General features: G+C 38.0%; 2 protein-coding genes across 3 annotated transcripts in view; both read left to right on the top strand.

The window, feature by feature from the left end:
• Positions 1 to 3,862, top strand: part of LOC126368237 (serine/threonine-protein phosphatase 6 regulatory ankyrin repeat subunit A) — a 67,851-nt gene extending 63,989 nt beyond the window's left edge. For both annotated transcript variants that reach the window (XM_050012143.1, XM_050012144.1), the window contains 2 exons: positions 729 to 864; positions 1,414 to 3,862. In XM_050012143.1, the coding sequence (XP_049868100.1) occupies positions 729 to 864; positions 1,414 to 1,640 (363 nt within the window). In that variant the 3' untranslated portion in view covers positions 1,641 to 3,862. The remainder of the gene's footprint in view (positions 1 to 728; positions 865 to 1,413) is intronic.
• Positions 3,863 to 5,133: 1,271 nt separating this feature from the next.
• LOC126368215 (lipase member H-B-like) lies at positions 5,134 to 14,725 on the top strand. The gene is made up of 7 exons (XM_050012119.1): positions 5,134 to 5,281; positions 5,848 to 5,890; positions 7,092 to 7,353; positions 8,787 to 8,935; positions 9,635 to 9,858; positions 12,098 to 12,254; positions 13,451 to 14,725. Exons 1-7 carry the CDS (start codon positions 5,236 to 5,238, stop codon positions 13,533 to 13,535), a joined length of 966 nt encoding a protein of 321 aa, XP_049868076.1. The 5' UTR covers positions 5,134 to 5,235; the 3' UTR covers positions 13,536 to 14,725.
• Positions 14,726 to 15,080: the final 355 nt, after the last annotated feature.

Genomic DNA, 15,080 nt, shown 5'->3' with positions numbered 1-15,080 from the left:
AACCTTGAGTAGAACTTTTATGCTGGATTGGGATGGAAAAACATAAATGTAAAATAAAAATTCGAATATTGTGTTTCGAGATTCAAGATTTGGGAAGCATATCAATGATAAAACAAATCTCGCAAATGGCAATACCCATCCCGATCACTGCTCATCATACACGAACAAATGCTTTCATCCCGATGACAAAATACAGTGTCCATCTCTCTTCTTCCCTATATGTCCAGATGGTAGAACAATAGTCGGTTCAATATTCTGTCTCTGTACCACGTTGTTTGTGGAAAACAACTTAATTACGTTATGTGGGTACCTGTATTCAATTACACAAACATATTAATTAACGTACATAGCCAATTTCAACCAACAAACAATTAGTTTCAGCGAACAATGAAAACAGACTATTTACTCTCGTATTGTACACAGATGTACAGACATGCGCTTCAAGTTATGATACAAATGATTGGTATATTTTTTAGTATATTCGATTATAAGCAACCTTATTCAAGTGTAGGTGTGGTTCTAAGGTCGATAACCGAACCTCAACAACCCTGGAGTCAGAGTTGTTATTGAGTTACCAACGGCCTCTAAAGTTGATATCTGCCGAAATCAACAGCAAAATCTTTCTTTCAGACAGGTCAATCAGTCTTCATGTTTCTAATCAAACTAGAGACAGTCTCCTAAACATTTTTGTCAAGTCCCATCAATGCCAATAATGTGAACACTTTCAGGAGCGTATGAGCAAAAAGAAACGACCTAGCTTGGTGCACATGATCGGGCTGAAGAGAGAAGACCAGCTCAGCGCGAGGTCTAAAGCTGGAGCCAAATGGCTGTCTAAGGTCAAACGGGGACAGGTGGTGCCTAAAGGTAAGCTTACCATATTCATCCTCATAGCATTATCCAGTTTTTCTCAGGATTCGCTTACTTAACCTGAAGATTTGACAGGTCCGGTTTTTTACAAAAGCATTCCAACCCGCGAAGGGAAACAGCCCAATACAGATAAGGTCACATACCTCCAAAAAATGCATGCAGTGACTTCACTTCGCTTACGTTGTATCTACTATTATTTGTTAATCAATATTGATCATAGTATTTTCTTTATTCCTTTTATTATCACCCTAAAGAGGTTCGGTGTGTGTTCAGGTGTACAGTCATGAGCAATATCATGTACCCACTTTAGAAACCCTGTCGCACTATCATATTTGACATTTCATGAGACTGATGCAACAACATGATCAAAAAGTTAATGTGACATGGTTGCAAAGTACATAATAGTACTCATGACCGTACTTTTTTACTTATTTTTTTAAAACGTTCTTAATAGAGTTCAAGCTAGTACGTTGTCAAATTCAGATTCTTCTGAAACATCTTCTACCAACATCTGCCTGTTACTCTAATTGGTACTCTCCTTTCCAGACTCTACTCGCCTATCAGTAGTCCACCTCAGTCCTCTGGGCTCTCAACTAAGCTTCCAGAATGTGACACGCATTGAAAACGTAGTAGACTGGGAGATCATAGCCAAGAAGTACCGGGCTCTCATGAGAGCAGACTCTGAAGAACCCACTTCGACCAAAGAGAAAGACGCTGACGAGGCTGATGCTCAATCAGAGATCATCCCTAACAATATAGGTGCCGGGCCTTGAAGAGAAGGTGAAGAACTTTGGATTAAACCTATTCAAGAAAGAATTGTGGGAGATTGCTTAGACCTAAAAATTTTTATAAAGAGAATCCTGTTACCATTTAGGTTGATGCTCAATCAGAGAACATCCCTAATAATATAGGTGCCGGACCTTGAAGAGACGGTGAAGAACTTTAGATGAAATCTATTGAAGAAAGAATAATAATTGTGGAAGATTGCTTAGACCTAGAATTTTTTATAAAGAAAATCCTGTTACCATTTTAATTTCGAGACTTACACCCGTATTCTAAGATGTTCACTCGACTCTTCCTCCACTTGAATAGAGCTCAGCTGAGCATTTTGTTATTTTACGTTGACGATTATGTCCTTGACTTCAGGACTTTACTCACTGGCATCGAGGATATTATACTGCCAACATAATAAAACGAAAATAATGACGTCATGCCTTACTGGAGTAATTTCGAGATAAGGTTGAGGCGCCGTTTAAGAATACCGATTTTAAACTGAGTCTGAGGAAGACCTTGACGTCGCCTCATCTAAGGAAGGGTGTCAGTCTCGAAACTACTGCCATTATGACCAAAAGGACTCTCGTTACGGATTTGTTATAGGGATTACAATGGTGTTGTTAAATTACTGCATCACATGCGTCATGCATGCATGTATGTGTATCTACATGTAGTAGCAAATATTGACGAGTTGATGCGTGAAATGAGGAATTTTGTACGTTATTTAAACAAAGCATGAAGAAAATGTATCCGTGACGTAAGGAGACAAAATTTAAATAGGTATGCTTACATAAATATTTTAAGTTTTGTTTTAAATGAGTTTGGCGGCCTATTAGTGCTGCTTCCTGTACACATCATCTAAATTTATTTTAAGTTATACCTGTCATTTTCTTATGCGCTGGAAAAGAAAGGTATGGATAATCGACAGGCATAAAATTTATGGACCGCACGTAAATTTTAGGCAAAAATTTAAAAAACCCTTCCATAAGTTTATATTGGCCAATAACCCGACCGAATTAAGTTAACAGCACACGTGAAACGGGTTGCATAAGAGCGAGACGCCTATTTTATTCGCCCGGGTTATTCATTCATTATAAAATTGAAAATTTGTCAAGCATTCGTCCCTTTCCTTTTTGGGCGAAATTGACAGGTATAACTTGAAATCAAATTAGGATGTGTCTGCAGGAATCGGGGTAATTGCATGGTATTCACAGTGCTGGATACAAAATATTTGATAACTATTTGATTGTAAATTTAAGTTATTGGTGATGGGGCCGGAACCCAGCTAATCCTTTTTGGTATCATGTTATTATAATTTTAGTACTTATTGTAGTATTCTAAATCAAACGTACCAACATACTTAACATTCAGTGAGTTTCTTTACAAAATTATGTTGTATCTCCGATAAAGGTTAACCACGAATAAGGCGTAAAAACTATAGTTAAACTGTTTAATGGGTGCATTAGTACCCATTTTGTGGTCACGGAAACTGTTTTCACACTTTCAGTCGATTTCTTGTAAATGTGGCAATTTCTTATTTCTGTGGTGTCGTTACAGTACAATCATCGCCAAGTTACCATTTCTCACATTATTTACTTGACGCTGACTGTACAAAACTGTAATAATTATACTTAGATATCTTGTAAATATAATTACTTGACAAAGCACTCTCTCTAGATTATTTCTAGTAGGTATCAATTTTAATAATTTCAGTAGATATTTAAATGTGTCACTTAACTTAAGAATAATTTATTTAAGTACTTAATTATGTATTCAATTTATATTTTTTTCCACTGGTGAGGTGAATGTTTTATATTGCATACCGTCTTAAGTTCGCTTAATGTACCTATAACGTCTTTTTTATATTTTTGACATACTTAACTTTAAAAAAAATGCTATCCTTTACTTAAGTATACTCTTTCCCTAGCCTTATCCCTCGTTCCATAATAAAATTTCCTCTAAAAATTAAATTGATGAATAATGAAAAATACTTTGATCGGTTACTTAGTACGTATCGTACAAAAAAGACTAACCAGTAGGTACCTACACAATTATTTTTCATAATAGGGTATTTAACTGGGTCAAAGATAAATTATAAAATGCTATTCTAGAAATAGAACCCAGCTTAGATTGATCGAAAGTTAATTAAGTAGCAATGGTACAACGTTTGACCGCTTTATTGATAATGTCACAGGACAGTACTTCCATACAAACTCCAAAAAAAACTTTCGTTTTGACTCAAGTGGCCTATTGAACCAATTAAATTGTTTGCTATTATAATTTGTGTGAAGTTGATATGTGTAATTAATAATTATTAAGTAAGTACGTCATTTTTTTGTGTCAGAGGCACTTTATACTATAAATTCGGTAAAAAACCGCGTTGATTATTGTTTTACAAGTTATCTCTCATTTTATATAAGTAGTTTTCTTATAATATCTACAAAATAATTGTAAGAATTTGTTTACTAGAGCCTTACGTAGATCTATTTTTACTAAGAAAACATGTATTTTTCTTAGAGACATAAGCAATCATTTCTAGAAATAAGTATTATTTAAGTGAGTGACGTAACGTAAATTAATAAATATTTTTCCATTTTAGAACGTAAGTATTTTTTTTAAACTGTGACATTTGAATTGTTTAATTTTCAGTAATATTTAAATTAACTAATACTTTTTTGTAAATAAACGTGTTGTGCATTTATGTATTTGTTCTGTTTGTCATTTATCACGTTTTTTTTTGTTGGGTTTTTTGTGACGTGGCTAATTGTAGGTTTGCCTCACAAGTCAGATGGCGTTTACTACTTGGCCGAGCAAATGTGGCGCATTGGGGGCACCGGCCAGGTTGTGGAGGGAATAGTCAAACACAGGGGACGTTCTGAAGTGTTTGTTGTCGCGGGCTGAGTGACATCTTTGGCTAGAGATTTTTTTTTATATTGGCCTAGTAAGTTGGCGCAACTATGCCTGATGGTAAACATAGAGAAGCCCTAATTGCAATAACAACTGAAAAACAACGCAATGAGTCAGTGAATGTAGTTACTTATACATTTTGATTCCATGTCACATTAACTTTTTTGACAAATTAAATCGTAAGTCTCATTAAATGTCAAATATGATAGTGCGCCAGGGTTCTAAAGTGGGTACATGATATTGTTCATGACTGTACGTCCTACGCGCCGATATTTTCTAGTCCCTGAATATGCTGGACATATTAGAATATCGCACGGACTAAAAATGTAAGTATAATATATAATATTTTTTTATAATAAATACTTACGTTATACAAAATGACGTCATACCATAACACACAAAAGAAGTCAAATGAACGTTCTAGCAACGACCTCGGATTTTTCATACGTCATTTTTAGCAAAACATGATAATGATATTTAATTAGCTGTTTCACGGGTAATTGGCAACACTCTTGGCATCTGAATAAATACATGGCGGTAATTAACTATATAGGTATTGCTGTCTCATGAAATACTTCATTAGATTTCAGGCGAGAGCCACGAAGACAAAAACGCTAAAACGATACTTAATAAGAGGTACATAGTTTATATTTAGATGTTACTTCGTTTTAAGGATTAGCAAAAGCCATGGCCGCGACGAGTCTAATACTGCTGAATTTCTTACTTTTATTGGGTAAGTCATTTATAAACTAAGTAATTCCTTTCTATCTTTATGAATGCGGGGAAGATCGGCTAGGGAAAATTTACACCCTCGATTTATATGCTCTTATTATTTTTTTACACTGATGGGTTTGCTCTTACGAGGCTTAAGACACTGTGCACTCTAGGAAAGTACCCGGGTTATATGCATTCGGAAATACAGAAGACGGTAAGGAATTCCACTTCTTAACAGTACGCACAATGAAGGACATTGCGCGCGCATTGTGTGAATAGTTGGAATACCAATGGGATGTAACCCCGGCTTAGGTTTGGAAGTTGTTAAAAGCTTTTTTTGTAACATAACACTTAACTAAAGGTATCAAAATCGAATTCAACTTCAACATTGTGAGTGGACGGTCTTCCCCCTAGATCAAACGATCCTCACAAAATATGTGTAAAAATATGTTTATCTACATTGCGCTACGGTTGAAGATAAATACGTAATTCTTTTATCTGCATTATATAAATAAATATACTTACTATTAAAAATACAAATAAAAGAGTAATAATTGGTATTTAAACAAAGACAATCAATTGCAGGCGTTTTTCATTGTGAAGACGTCGAACTGCGAGTTTATAAAGGGTAAGTTTTATAATGATAGTTTAATTATTTTGAAATTGTTTTATTTGTAATCGCATCTAATAGTCACACTTTGAGAATACTACTTTTACCTATTACTGAATCAATCTATTTTCATTTTCATCTATAATTTTTCCTAAATAACGACTTGACTGTGTAGCAATTTTCACACACCTTTCTCCAGAGCTAATTACATGTCACCAAGCGTATATCCCCGAAGGAGTAAACAGAGGTACAGTCATGAGCAATATAACGTACCCACTTTAGGACTCAGTCGCACTAACATATTAGACATTTAGTGAGACTTACAGTTCTATTTGTCAAAATAGTTAATGTGATATGGTACCAAAGTGTATACATATTAATGCTCTTGATCGTACCACTACCCTCGCTCCTACTCCTCGCCAGCTACTAGCTATGATACATATGTCCCATGTAATAGGGGCCCAGTCTTTTTCCCATTTTCCCATAAACATATGCAAATTCAAACTCATGCAAAGGCTATCACAAATACTAAACCCATTATTGCAATCAACTACCTACTTACCATGTATTTAGATTAAGGATATAATGAAAAAAAAAAACTTCTTCACTACCGTGTGTACTCATCCATTTAGTACATATATCTTTATTGTATCTATCTACAAAATGCAAAAACAGACGATGAGCTGCGGTGTACAGAAAAACCTGTCGATGGGTTTATGACACACCGTTTTTGATTGTAAAATGTTTATTATTATTTTGAATAAAAAAAAATATCAAAAAAAATTTGCCCGTATTCGTAATATTCATAATTACCTAGTTCTTATAGCAAATGTGATTTGTTACTGGCAATAAATTTATTTTATTCTTATTCTTAAATATTTGTTTGTTTTTTTTCTAATATACATACATAACATACATAAACAGCCGATTTACTAGGCAATGCAATCGCGATCTCGCGAGATCTCGTCTAATTTTTCGGGATCAATCCCGATGAATAATATTATGACAAGATCCCATTCGAGATTGACGTGATTGGGCGATCTCGAGTCGTGATTGCATTCCCTACTACATACGTCCCACTACTGCGCACATGCCTGCCCTCAATCAACAGGAGGGGGTATGGAGCCTGCTCACGCTGCATACGCTGCTCCACTGCGCGTTGGTGGACTTTAATAAACAATCAACTTTTTATTAATTCACTTTGTAATGTACCTTCCAGTTCATTCGGCAATTACGTCATCGTAACACTGGACAAGATTTGTGATATTCTTCCTCATATTGACAAAGAGAAGACCACAGTTTTTACTACCAACGGGCTCGGCGGTTCCCCAACTGGCCCACAAGTACAAGCCTTGGCGTCAGCGCTGCTGGATACCCAACAGTATAACGTGATCTTCTTGGACTGGAGCGAAGAATCCCAAGTGGGGCCTTTAGGGGTTACTGTAACCTATATTATATCTGCTGCCCCTAAAGCGATAAAGGTAAGGCGAGTTTAAACGAACCATATTTTGTTGTTCTCACCGAGTCCACCCTGACACCAGGGTTAATGAGATTGGTGATCCACCTCACAACCCACTGCAGTGCTACCGGCAATTTTTGCCATCTTCTTCTTTCGTGTGGGTTGTAAGGATGACCAATTTCAGCAACCCTGGTGTCAGGGATGTTATTTAGCCGCCCACGCGATAGAAAAAGACTGCGGCTGTATCGGGAACTTTGACGCCTTTTTCTGTCGTGTGGGTTGTGAGGATGACCAACCTCAGCAACCCTGGTGTCAGGGATTCAGCCGCCAAACGCCCGACTCATGTAACGACTATACTTACTTACAGTAAGTAGTAACCGGGACCAACAGCTTAACATACCTTCCGAAGCAAGGATCATCTCACTTTCTGACCAATTTCTAATAAATAATTTCTAATTTCTGACCAAAACTACTTTAATCAGTAAAGCTTATTATAAAGTAGGAGACTATCTTAAAGATAATAATATTAAATGGATTACTTCAGCTCAACACAAGAAAGACAAGAATGTTTGCAATAAAAACTTGGCCCTAAAATACTGAATTTGAAATAACTTTATAAGTGGATTAAAAAGGATTGTGAAACACTTGATGATATTTGAACAGTAGAGTACTTTTTTTTTATATCCAGGCGGAGGATTTTGAGCTTCTTTATATAAGTGGTGCATGCTCGCCTCGAAATGTTCGTGTACGCGGTGGCGTCCGGAAGTCGGGTCGCACCTTTCCCTCAAAAATGTGCGAAGGGAGCGATGGCTGGCTTTCGCGTCAACTCGTGATCGGGTGCTGCGTATGTGGACAGGCCTGCTTCTGTCAGGGAGCTCATAAAACACTGTTTCTGTGATAAAGTCACATAAACTCTTTATTTTTCACTTTCCTTCCACCGACTGTAATTGGAATACCATTGTATTTAAGTCTATAAATTATGTAATACAAACTGGATTAAAAGAAAAGAAAGGAAAACATGAAACAGTAGGACTAGGGCCCTGTGCTGGGAGGTTTTCTGGCCACGTCTTTCCCTCAGCGTTACAGATTCCGATGTGGTAGTAGTTTTACAGCTAGTTACATAATATGTAATTTAATTATGTTTGACGTTCAAAAAGCGCTAACTTTGTAAGCCAATTTTGAAAAATAAATATTTTTGAATTTTTGAATTTGACAATCAGATGAATCTGACTTTTTAAGAACCTGATCTCATGAGCCTAAAGGATGTCAGCCTGCAATGTCCTAAATAAAAGTATATAGGGATCATAAAGTGATTTTTGTGGTGGTTTCCATCGGGATTCGAGCCCGGGGCCTCCAGATCGTGACCCCAACGCTCAACCACTGGACCACAGAGGGCGCAACAGCCAACCAATAAGTCAAGTACAGATATTGTACCTGCTTGTTTCTTATTTTCAGATTGGCTGTGAATTCGGTAGAAAACTGGCGGCCTTGGTGCAGTGCGGGCTGGATTCCCATAAGATATATCTCATAGGACATTCCCTTGGCGCCCATATGATGGGCGAAGCTGGACGCTGTGCCCTGGACAACGATATTTTAATACCACGGTATGTTTATTTTTGCACGTTACACCTTACCAGTCGCTTCTGTACCAAACCGGACCTGTCAAATCTTCAGGTTAGGTAACCGGATCCTGTGAAAACGGGATAATGCGGTATACTGAGGGGATGGTTCAACGCATGATTCTGAGTTAATATCAAGTGGAATTTTCCGTCGCATATTACGATGTCACTAACACCCTGTTTACATAAATACGTACATAACAACACAGCTGTGTAGGCAGACGTGTAGAGTAAATACACTCATTCCAATTTGCATTTTTTTTTGCATTTTTGATTGTTCAGCTGTGTTATACGGCCTCTGTGGTCCAGTGGTTGAGCGTTGGACTCACGATCCGGAGGCCCCGGGTTCGAATCCCGGTGGGGGCATATCACAAAAATTACTTTGTGATCCCTAGTTTGGTTAGGACATTACAGGCTGATCACCTGATTGTCTGAAAGTAAGATGATCCGTGCTTCGGAAGGCACGTTAAGCCGTTGGTCCCGGTTACTATTTACTGATGTAAGTGAGTAATCGTTATGTGAGCCATGTCAGGGGCCTTTGGCGGCTCAATTATAACCCTGACACCAGGGTCGATGAGGTTGGTATTCTACCTCATAACCCACACGATAAGAAGAAGAAGCTGTGTTATAGTTCGTGATTTTATTACCAATCCCCAAGCATTGACACTCAATCGTCTTTTCCAGAATTACCGGCCTGGATCCCTCGGGGCCGTTGTTCCAAGGCCTCGTGAAGTACCCAGCGCTGGAAAAGGCAAGCGCCTACTTCGTGGACGTAATCCACACAGACACCGGGAAGTACGGATCCAAGACATCCATGGGCACTGTGGACTTTTACCCCAACTACAGAAAGACCAACGCCAAGCAACCAGGATGCCCAGAAGGGAATTTCAAGCAGTTGAGTCCTGAAGGTAAGCTATTATCATAGAATATAAGTAGAATAATACTCCGTATAGAACGGTAAATTTTCGCCCCGCACCAAATCGTATCAAGCGCCGACCTCACCCTCTATGGTTCTTACTTTAGTCTGAAATGGCCGTAAGCCGCTAAGGAGTAACAGAGAGAGAGCGCGGTCTGTGCGTCGCTCTCACTTATGTGCTAGGCAGCATACGGAAAGAATGCGATTTTTGTACGAAGTGTCTGGGGTGTGTTGTCAATAAAATAATGTGGTCTTACTCTAATCAGGAAGTGCACCAATCGTGTCATATTCAGCGGTTTAGAGTCTGAGCCTACATTCGAACCTGTGACGTCGGTTTTTTTTAATGTCGTCTTAAAGACACAATAAAGTTTTGTTGTGAAAAAAGTACGTTGAGTTTCTCTGAAATAGAGAGTTTTATTAACACGCTTGTTTTATAAAAAAGTACCTAATTACTTACATTGTGTCTATACTTAAAGGCCTGCCGTCGCATATTTTCATCGTAATGTGTTCGCCGCTTCAAAGATATCCCGAATATCGAATCACCAGCTGTCACATGCGCATTCGCAACTAAATCTCACCTGAAATTAGAGAAACAATATTCGAAGCAAATAATTTCACATTCAGAATATACATATCTAGTTTTACATAACTGGACTGGCCGGAATACGCACAGGACCGCGAAAAATGGAAAGAGGAAGGGGAGGCCTTTGCCCAGCAGTGGGATCTTGTAGGCTAGATTAGATTAGATTAGATTAGTTTTACTTATCCTCGTTTAGAAAAACGCGTTCGAACAGGGCTTTTACGGGTTAATTAAATAAATATAATATCGTTTTTGGGATACCTACACTTATTTACTAACAGACAAGTGAACTAGTTTAATCCTTCGCACTTGCAAGTTCCATATAAATAAGTCACGGATGTAGCTACTTTGTACAATAAACAAACGTAAATTTTAATGAAAAACGGTAAAAGTAAGATCAAGGACCACAATGACGTCATTTCACGTCATAACAATCAGTAATTTTGAACGTACTCGCGCATGCGCCCTCTCCTTTGTTCCCTACGCCCTTGAAGCGATGCAAACTTCTTACTTTCATTTCAACAATCTCTTAGATGAGGCACTTCCTTGTGTTGTAAACAGCATGGTATAAGAAAATCATGTATGCTCAATCCTATGAGAAGCCACCATTGCTAGCCCTTTGATCACGAAAGTGTTACCACTGTGTTACCATTAAATTCGTATCTCCAACATTCCAACGACTGTTTAAAAATGAAGTAGAAATTTTACTTTTAAACATACAAAACATAAGTTTACGCCCGTAATACCTAATGCGATGAGCACAGCTCCATTAGCCACAGCTAATAAAAGATTTGCAGCCACGGTTGACAAGAGTTCAGCGAATCGCCCATAACATCCATACGTTGTCCATAATGTTACAAATGACACAATCAATCAACCTTTAAAAGGCAGAATGGTATTAAGAGCAACCCCATTAGGTTTAAGTGAAAAAAAAAACGTTGTTTTGGATTTTAGGACATGCCCGAGAACCGAGAAAAGGAGTAGCTGAAAGTTTTCTATATTTTTTATTCGCTCTCAGAATAGAAGCTATGTCATGTATAAATGAAAGTCTAAAAAAAAACCTATCGATAAAAGATAAGAATGAGGCAATAAGTTAGGTATAACGACATACCTATATACATGAACTACTTAATTAATATTTTTTCCGTTTTCGGAGGCGTGTCACCAGCCTGGTTTTCCTTGCAGATTGGTAGACTAGACGGTAGTCATCTCCCTAGCATTATCCCGTTTGTTACAGGGTCCGCTTACCTAACCTGAAGATTTGATAGGTCTGGTTTTTTACAGAATCGACTGCCTGACTGTCCTTCCAACCCGCGAAGGGAAAACCAGCCCAATACAGGTTAGGTCACTTACTTCCGAAAATGCATTTCTCGGGAATATGGGTTTCCTCACTATGTTTTCCTTCAATTCGACAATCATTAGTTTAGGCCTGTGCTGGATTATTCGAACCTGCCTCTAAGTGAGAGGCAAGCGTTCTACCAACTGGGCTACCACAGCTGCAGAGAAGACGGTAGTATTGTTAAAAATTAAATGTATGAGACGGTCTTGTAAAAAAGACGCCCCTTTTTTAACGTGATAAAATAACTCAGCGAAAACGCAACCGTATAATGCTAGGCTGATGACTAAAATTTTCCCTTTTCGGGTATTCCAGATCGTTGTAGCCACGACCGTGCCGTGCTGCTGTTCTGCGAAGGAACCCGCAACCCTCACACCCTGATGGCCGCTGGAGCCAAGAATTTCGACGACTGGCAGAAACAGAACGGAACCACTGATGATATCAACTACATCGGGCCTTTAACCGACTTCACGTAAGTTAATTGGTTATTCGTTTATAGTTGACAATTTTATGTTGTCGTGTGGGTTAGGTGGATTACCAACCTCATGATGCTGTCAGGGTTTCTATTGAGCCGCCAAAGGCCCCTGACAAGACTCATGTAACGACTACACACAGGGTGTTAGTGACATCGAATCGAAAACTTAGAGGGATGATTCAGACCATAATTCTGAGTCGATATCAAGTAGAATATTCCGTTGCAAAAGTATACATAGAACTGAAAATATATTTAAAAAGTTGCTAAAATTTTCATGACTTTTCCAACAGGAAATTCCACTTCATATTATGAACTCAGAATTATGGTCTGAATCTGAATCATTCCCCTCAGTGTTCGTTACGATTTCACTAACACCCTGTATATCAGCAAGTAGTAACCGGGACTATCGGCTTTCCGTGATTTACGAAACACGGACCGTCTTACTTTCAGACAATCGGGTGATCAGCCAGCAATGTCCTAACCAAACGAAGGCTCACAAAATTCCGGGCTCGGATTCCGGTGGGGACATACCACATATCAATATAAGTAAACGATATGTATGGCAAATGCTTCGGTAGGGCAAAGCTCTTAAAGAAATGTAGGGCCCATGCCGCACTGTAAATGGAGGTGTCTCCTGTCGTGGCGTGGTGGTGGCGATGGCGGAAACTTAAACTCCTTTGTTGAAAATCACTATTTTATTGTTTTTTTTTTAACATCTGTAAGAACATAGAACATATTAAGTATTTAATTAATACACGCTAGTATAGAAAATTGTGGTTGAGCCGTGGTAGCCCAGTTGGTAGAACGCTTGCCTCTCACTTTGAGGTCGCAGGTTCGAATCCAGCACAGGCCTAAATCAATGATTGTCGAATTTGTTGTCGAATTCATGTTTGGATCATAAATGATTATCACGTGTTCAACGGTGAAGGAAAACATCGTGAGGAAACCCACATTCCCGAGAAATGAATTTTCGGAGGTATGTGACCTAAACTGGTATTGGGCTGGGTTTCCCTTCGCGGGTTGGAAGGTCTGACTGGCAGTCGTTTCTGTAAAAAACCGTCAAATCTTCAGGTTAGGCAAGTGGACCCGGTGAGAAACGGGATAATGCTAGGGGGAGAGAGTATAGAAAATTGCGGTTGTATTATTTTTGGGATCAGCTTGTTCATTACAGTAACATGTTTATGTTTTTCCAGGGTCTCTGGAAACTACTACCTCACGACCAACTCGGAGTCGCTGTACAGCAAAGGAGAGGAAGGTCTGAAACCACCTTCACAGTAGACAGGGCAACTCCAGAATAGATGGCCTTAAGGGAGAGATGGCCAATCGAAAAAAAGAACAGAACCGTTGACCAGCAGGGCTAAAGTGCGCAACGTGATAAAATTATCGATCGATTCAATACATTTTGTCTACGGCGATTTTTTTTCCCCCTTACATGCGCGGCAAGTAATTTTGTTCATATTTTGACAGAACGACATGACTTATTTGGGGTCACATATTAGCACCAATCTACAAAATGACACGATTATATCGTCACAATCGATAAAACGACCGTGACAAAAATTTATCACGTGGCGCATAGGTATTAGCCCTAGTGATATGACTAGAAACTGTTTAATTCGCTTCGGTTTGTGTGATATGAACAAAATTTTGGCAACAAAATACAAAAGGCAAATAAAATCCTTGTTGATTAGTAATAGTAACATTACGTAGTTACCACTTTTAAAAACATCTCAATCATCCATGGTAACTTTAGTCACCACTTCTAAAAACATCTCAACATTCCATGGTAACTTTAGTCACCACTTCTAAAAACATCTCAACATTCCATGGTAACTTTAGTTACCAGTTCTAAAAACATCTCAACCATCCATGGTAACTTTAGTCACCACTTCTAAAAACATTTCAACATTCCATGGTAACTTTAGTCACCACTTCTAAAAACATCTCAACATTCCATGGTAACTTTAGTCACCACTTCTAAAAACATCTCAACATTCCATGGTAACTTTAGTCACCACTTCTAAAAACATCTCAACATTCCATGGTAACTTTAGTCACCACTTCTAAAAACATCTCAACATTCCATGGTAACTTTAATCACCACTTCCAAAAACATCTCAACATTCCATGGTAAATTTAGTTACCACTTCTAAAAACGTCTCAACAATCCATGGTAGCTATATTAGCTACCAACTTATGGGCTTGCTACATAGGTATTCGTTATACTATAATACTTTTTCACGGATTGAATTGTGTTGGCCCTAGTATTGATTCTGGATTTATTGTAGTAACATCTCTACCCTATAAACGTAATCTACCAAAAACATCGAATTTATTTTTATAATTAAGTAACTCCATTAAATTCACTACATTACACTAAGGTACATTGTGATAAGTAGGTAAACAACAATTTTTATTTTTGTATTGGTTACTTAAATGAATACTTAAGCATTTATATATTGTCTGTTATATCTGTTTTATTCCTTTCCCTTTAGGACTGTGGTAGACTTCCTCATAGTTTGTTTTCATACTAAAATGTCGTTTATAAAAACCCTTTCACGGCAGCTTGTTTACACTTACATCATTATCATATTTTATAGTAATTATTACGCAGCTCTTTGTTATAAAAACAACCGTTAATGTGTCAGGTCGAAGCAAATGGAATTCCATAGTCTCTGCTTACCCCGGTGGGAAATAGGCGCATTGACGACGACCTCCTTGGTTTATTAAAAAAATATATAATTATGTAATTTTTATTACATGCTATTTTTTTGGTACTTTCTCAGTTTCCAATAAAAATCAGCACGGAATGTTTTTTTTGCT

Source organism: Pectinophora gossypiella, chromosome 7, assembly GCF_024362695.1.
Source record: "Pectinophora gossypiella chromosome 7, ilPecGoss1.1, whole genome shotgun sequence".
NCBI classification, from domain to species: domain Eukaryota; kingdom Metazoa; phylum Arthropoda; class Insecta; order Lepidoptera; family Gelechiidae; genus Pectinophora; species Pectinophora gossypiella.
Note: the sequence above shows the minus strand (reverse complement) of the source record. Positions and strands in the feature narration are given on the sequence as shown.

Excerpts from the sequence above, each read along its gene's own strand:
- LOC126368215 (XM_050012119.1), top strand. The coding sequence starts at position 5,236 with ATGGCCGCGACGAGTCTAATACTGCTGAATTTCTTACTTTTATTGG. Across the intron at positions 7,354-8,786 it reads CTGCCCCTAAAGCGATAAAG|ATTGGCTGTGAATTCGGTAG; the intron begins GTAAGGCGAGTT and ends TCTTATTTTCAG. Across the intron at positions 8,936-9,634 it reads AACGATATTTTAATACCACG|AATTACCGGCCTGGATCCCT; the intron begins GTATGTTTATTT and ends CGTCTTTTCCAG.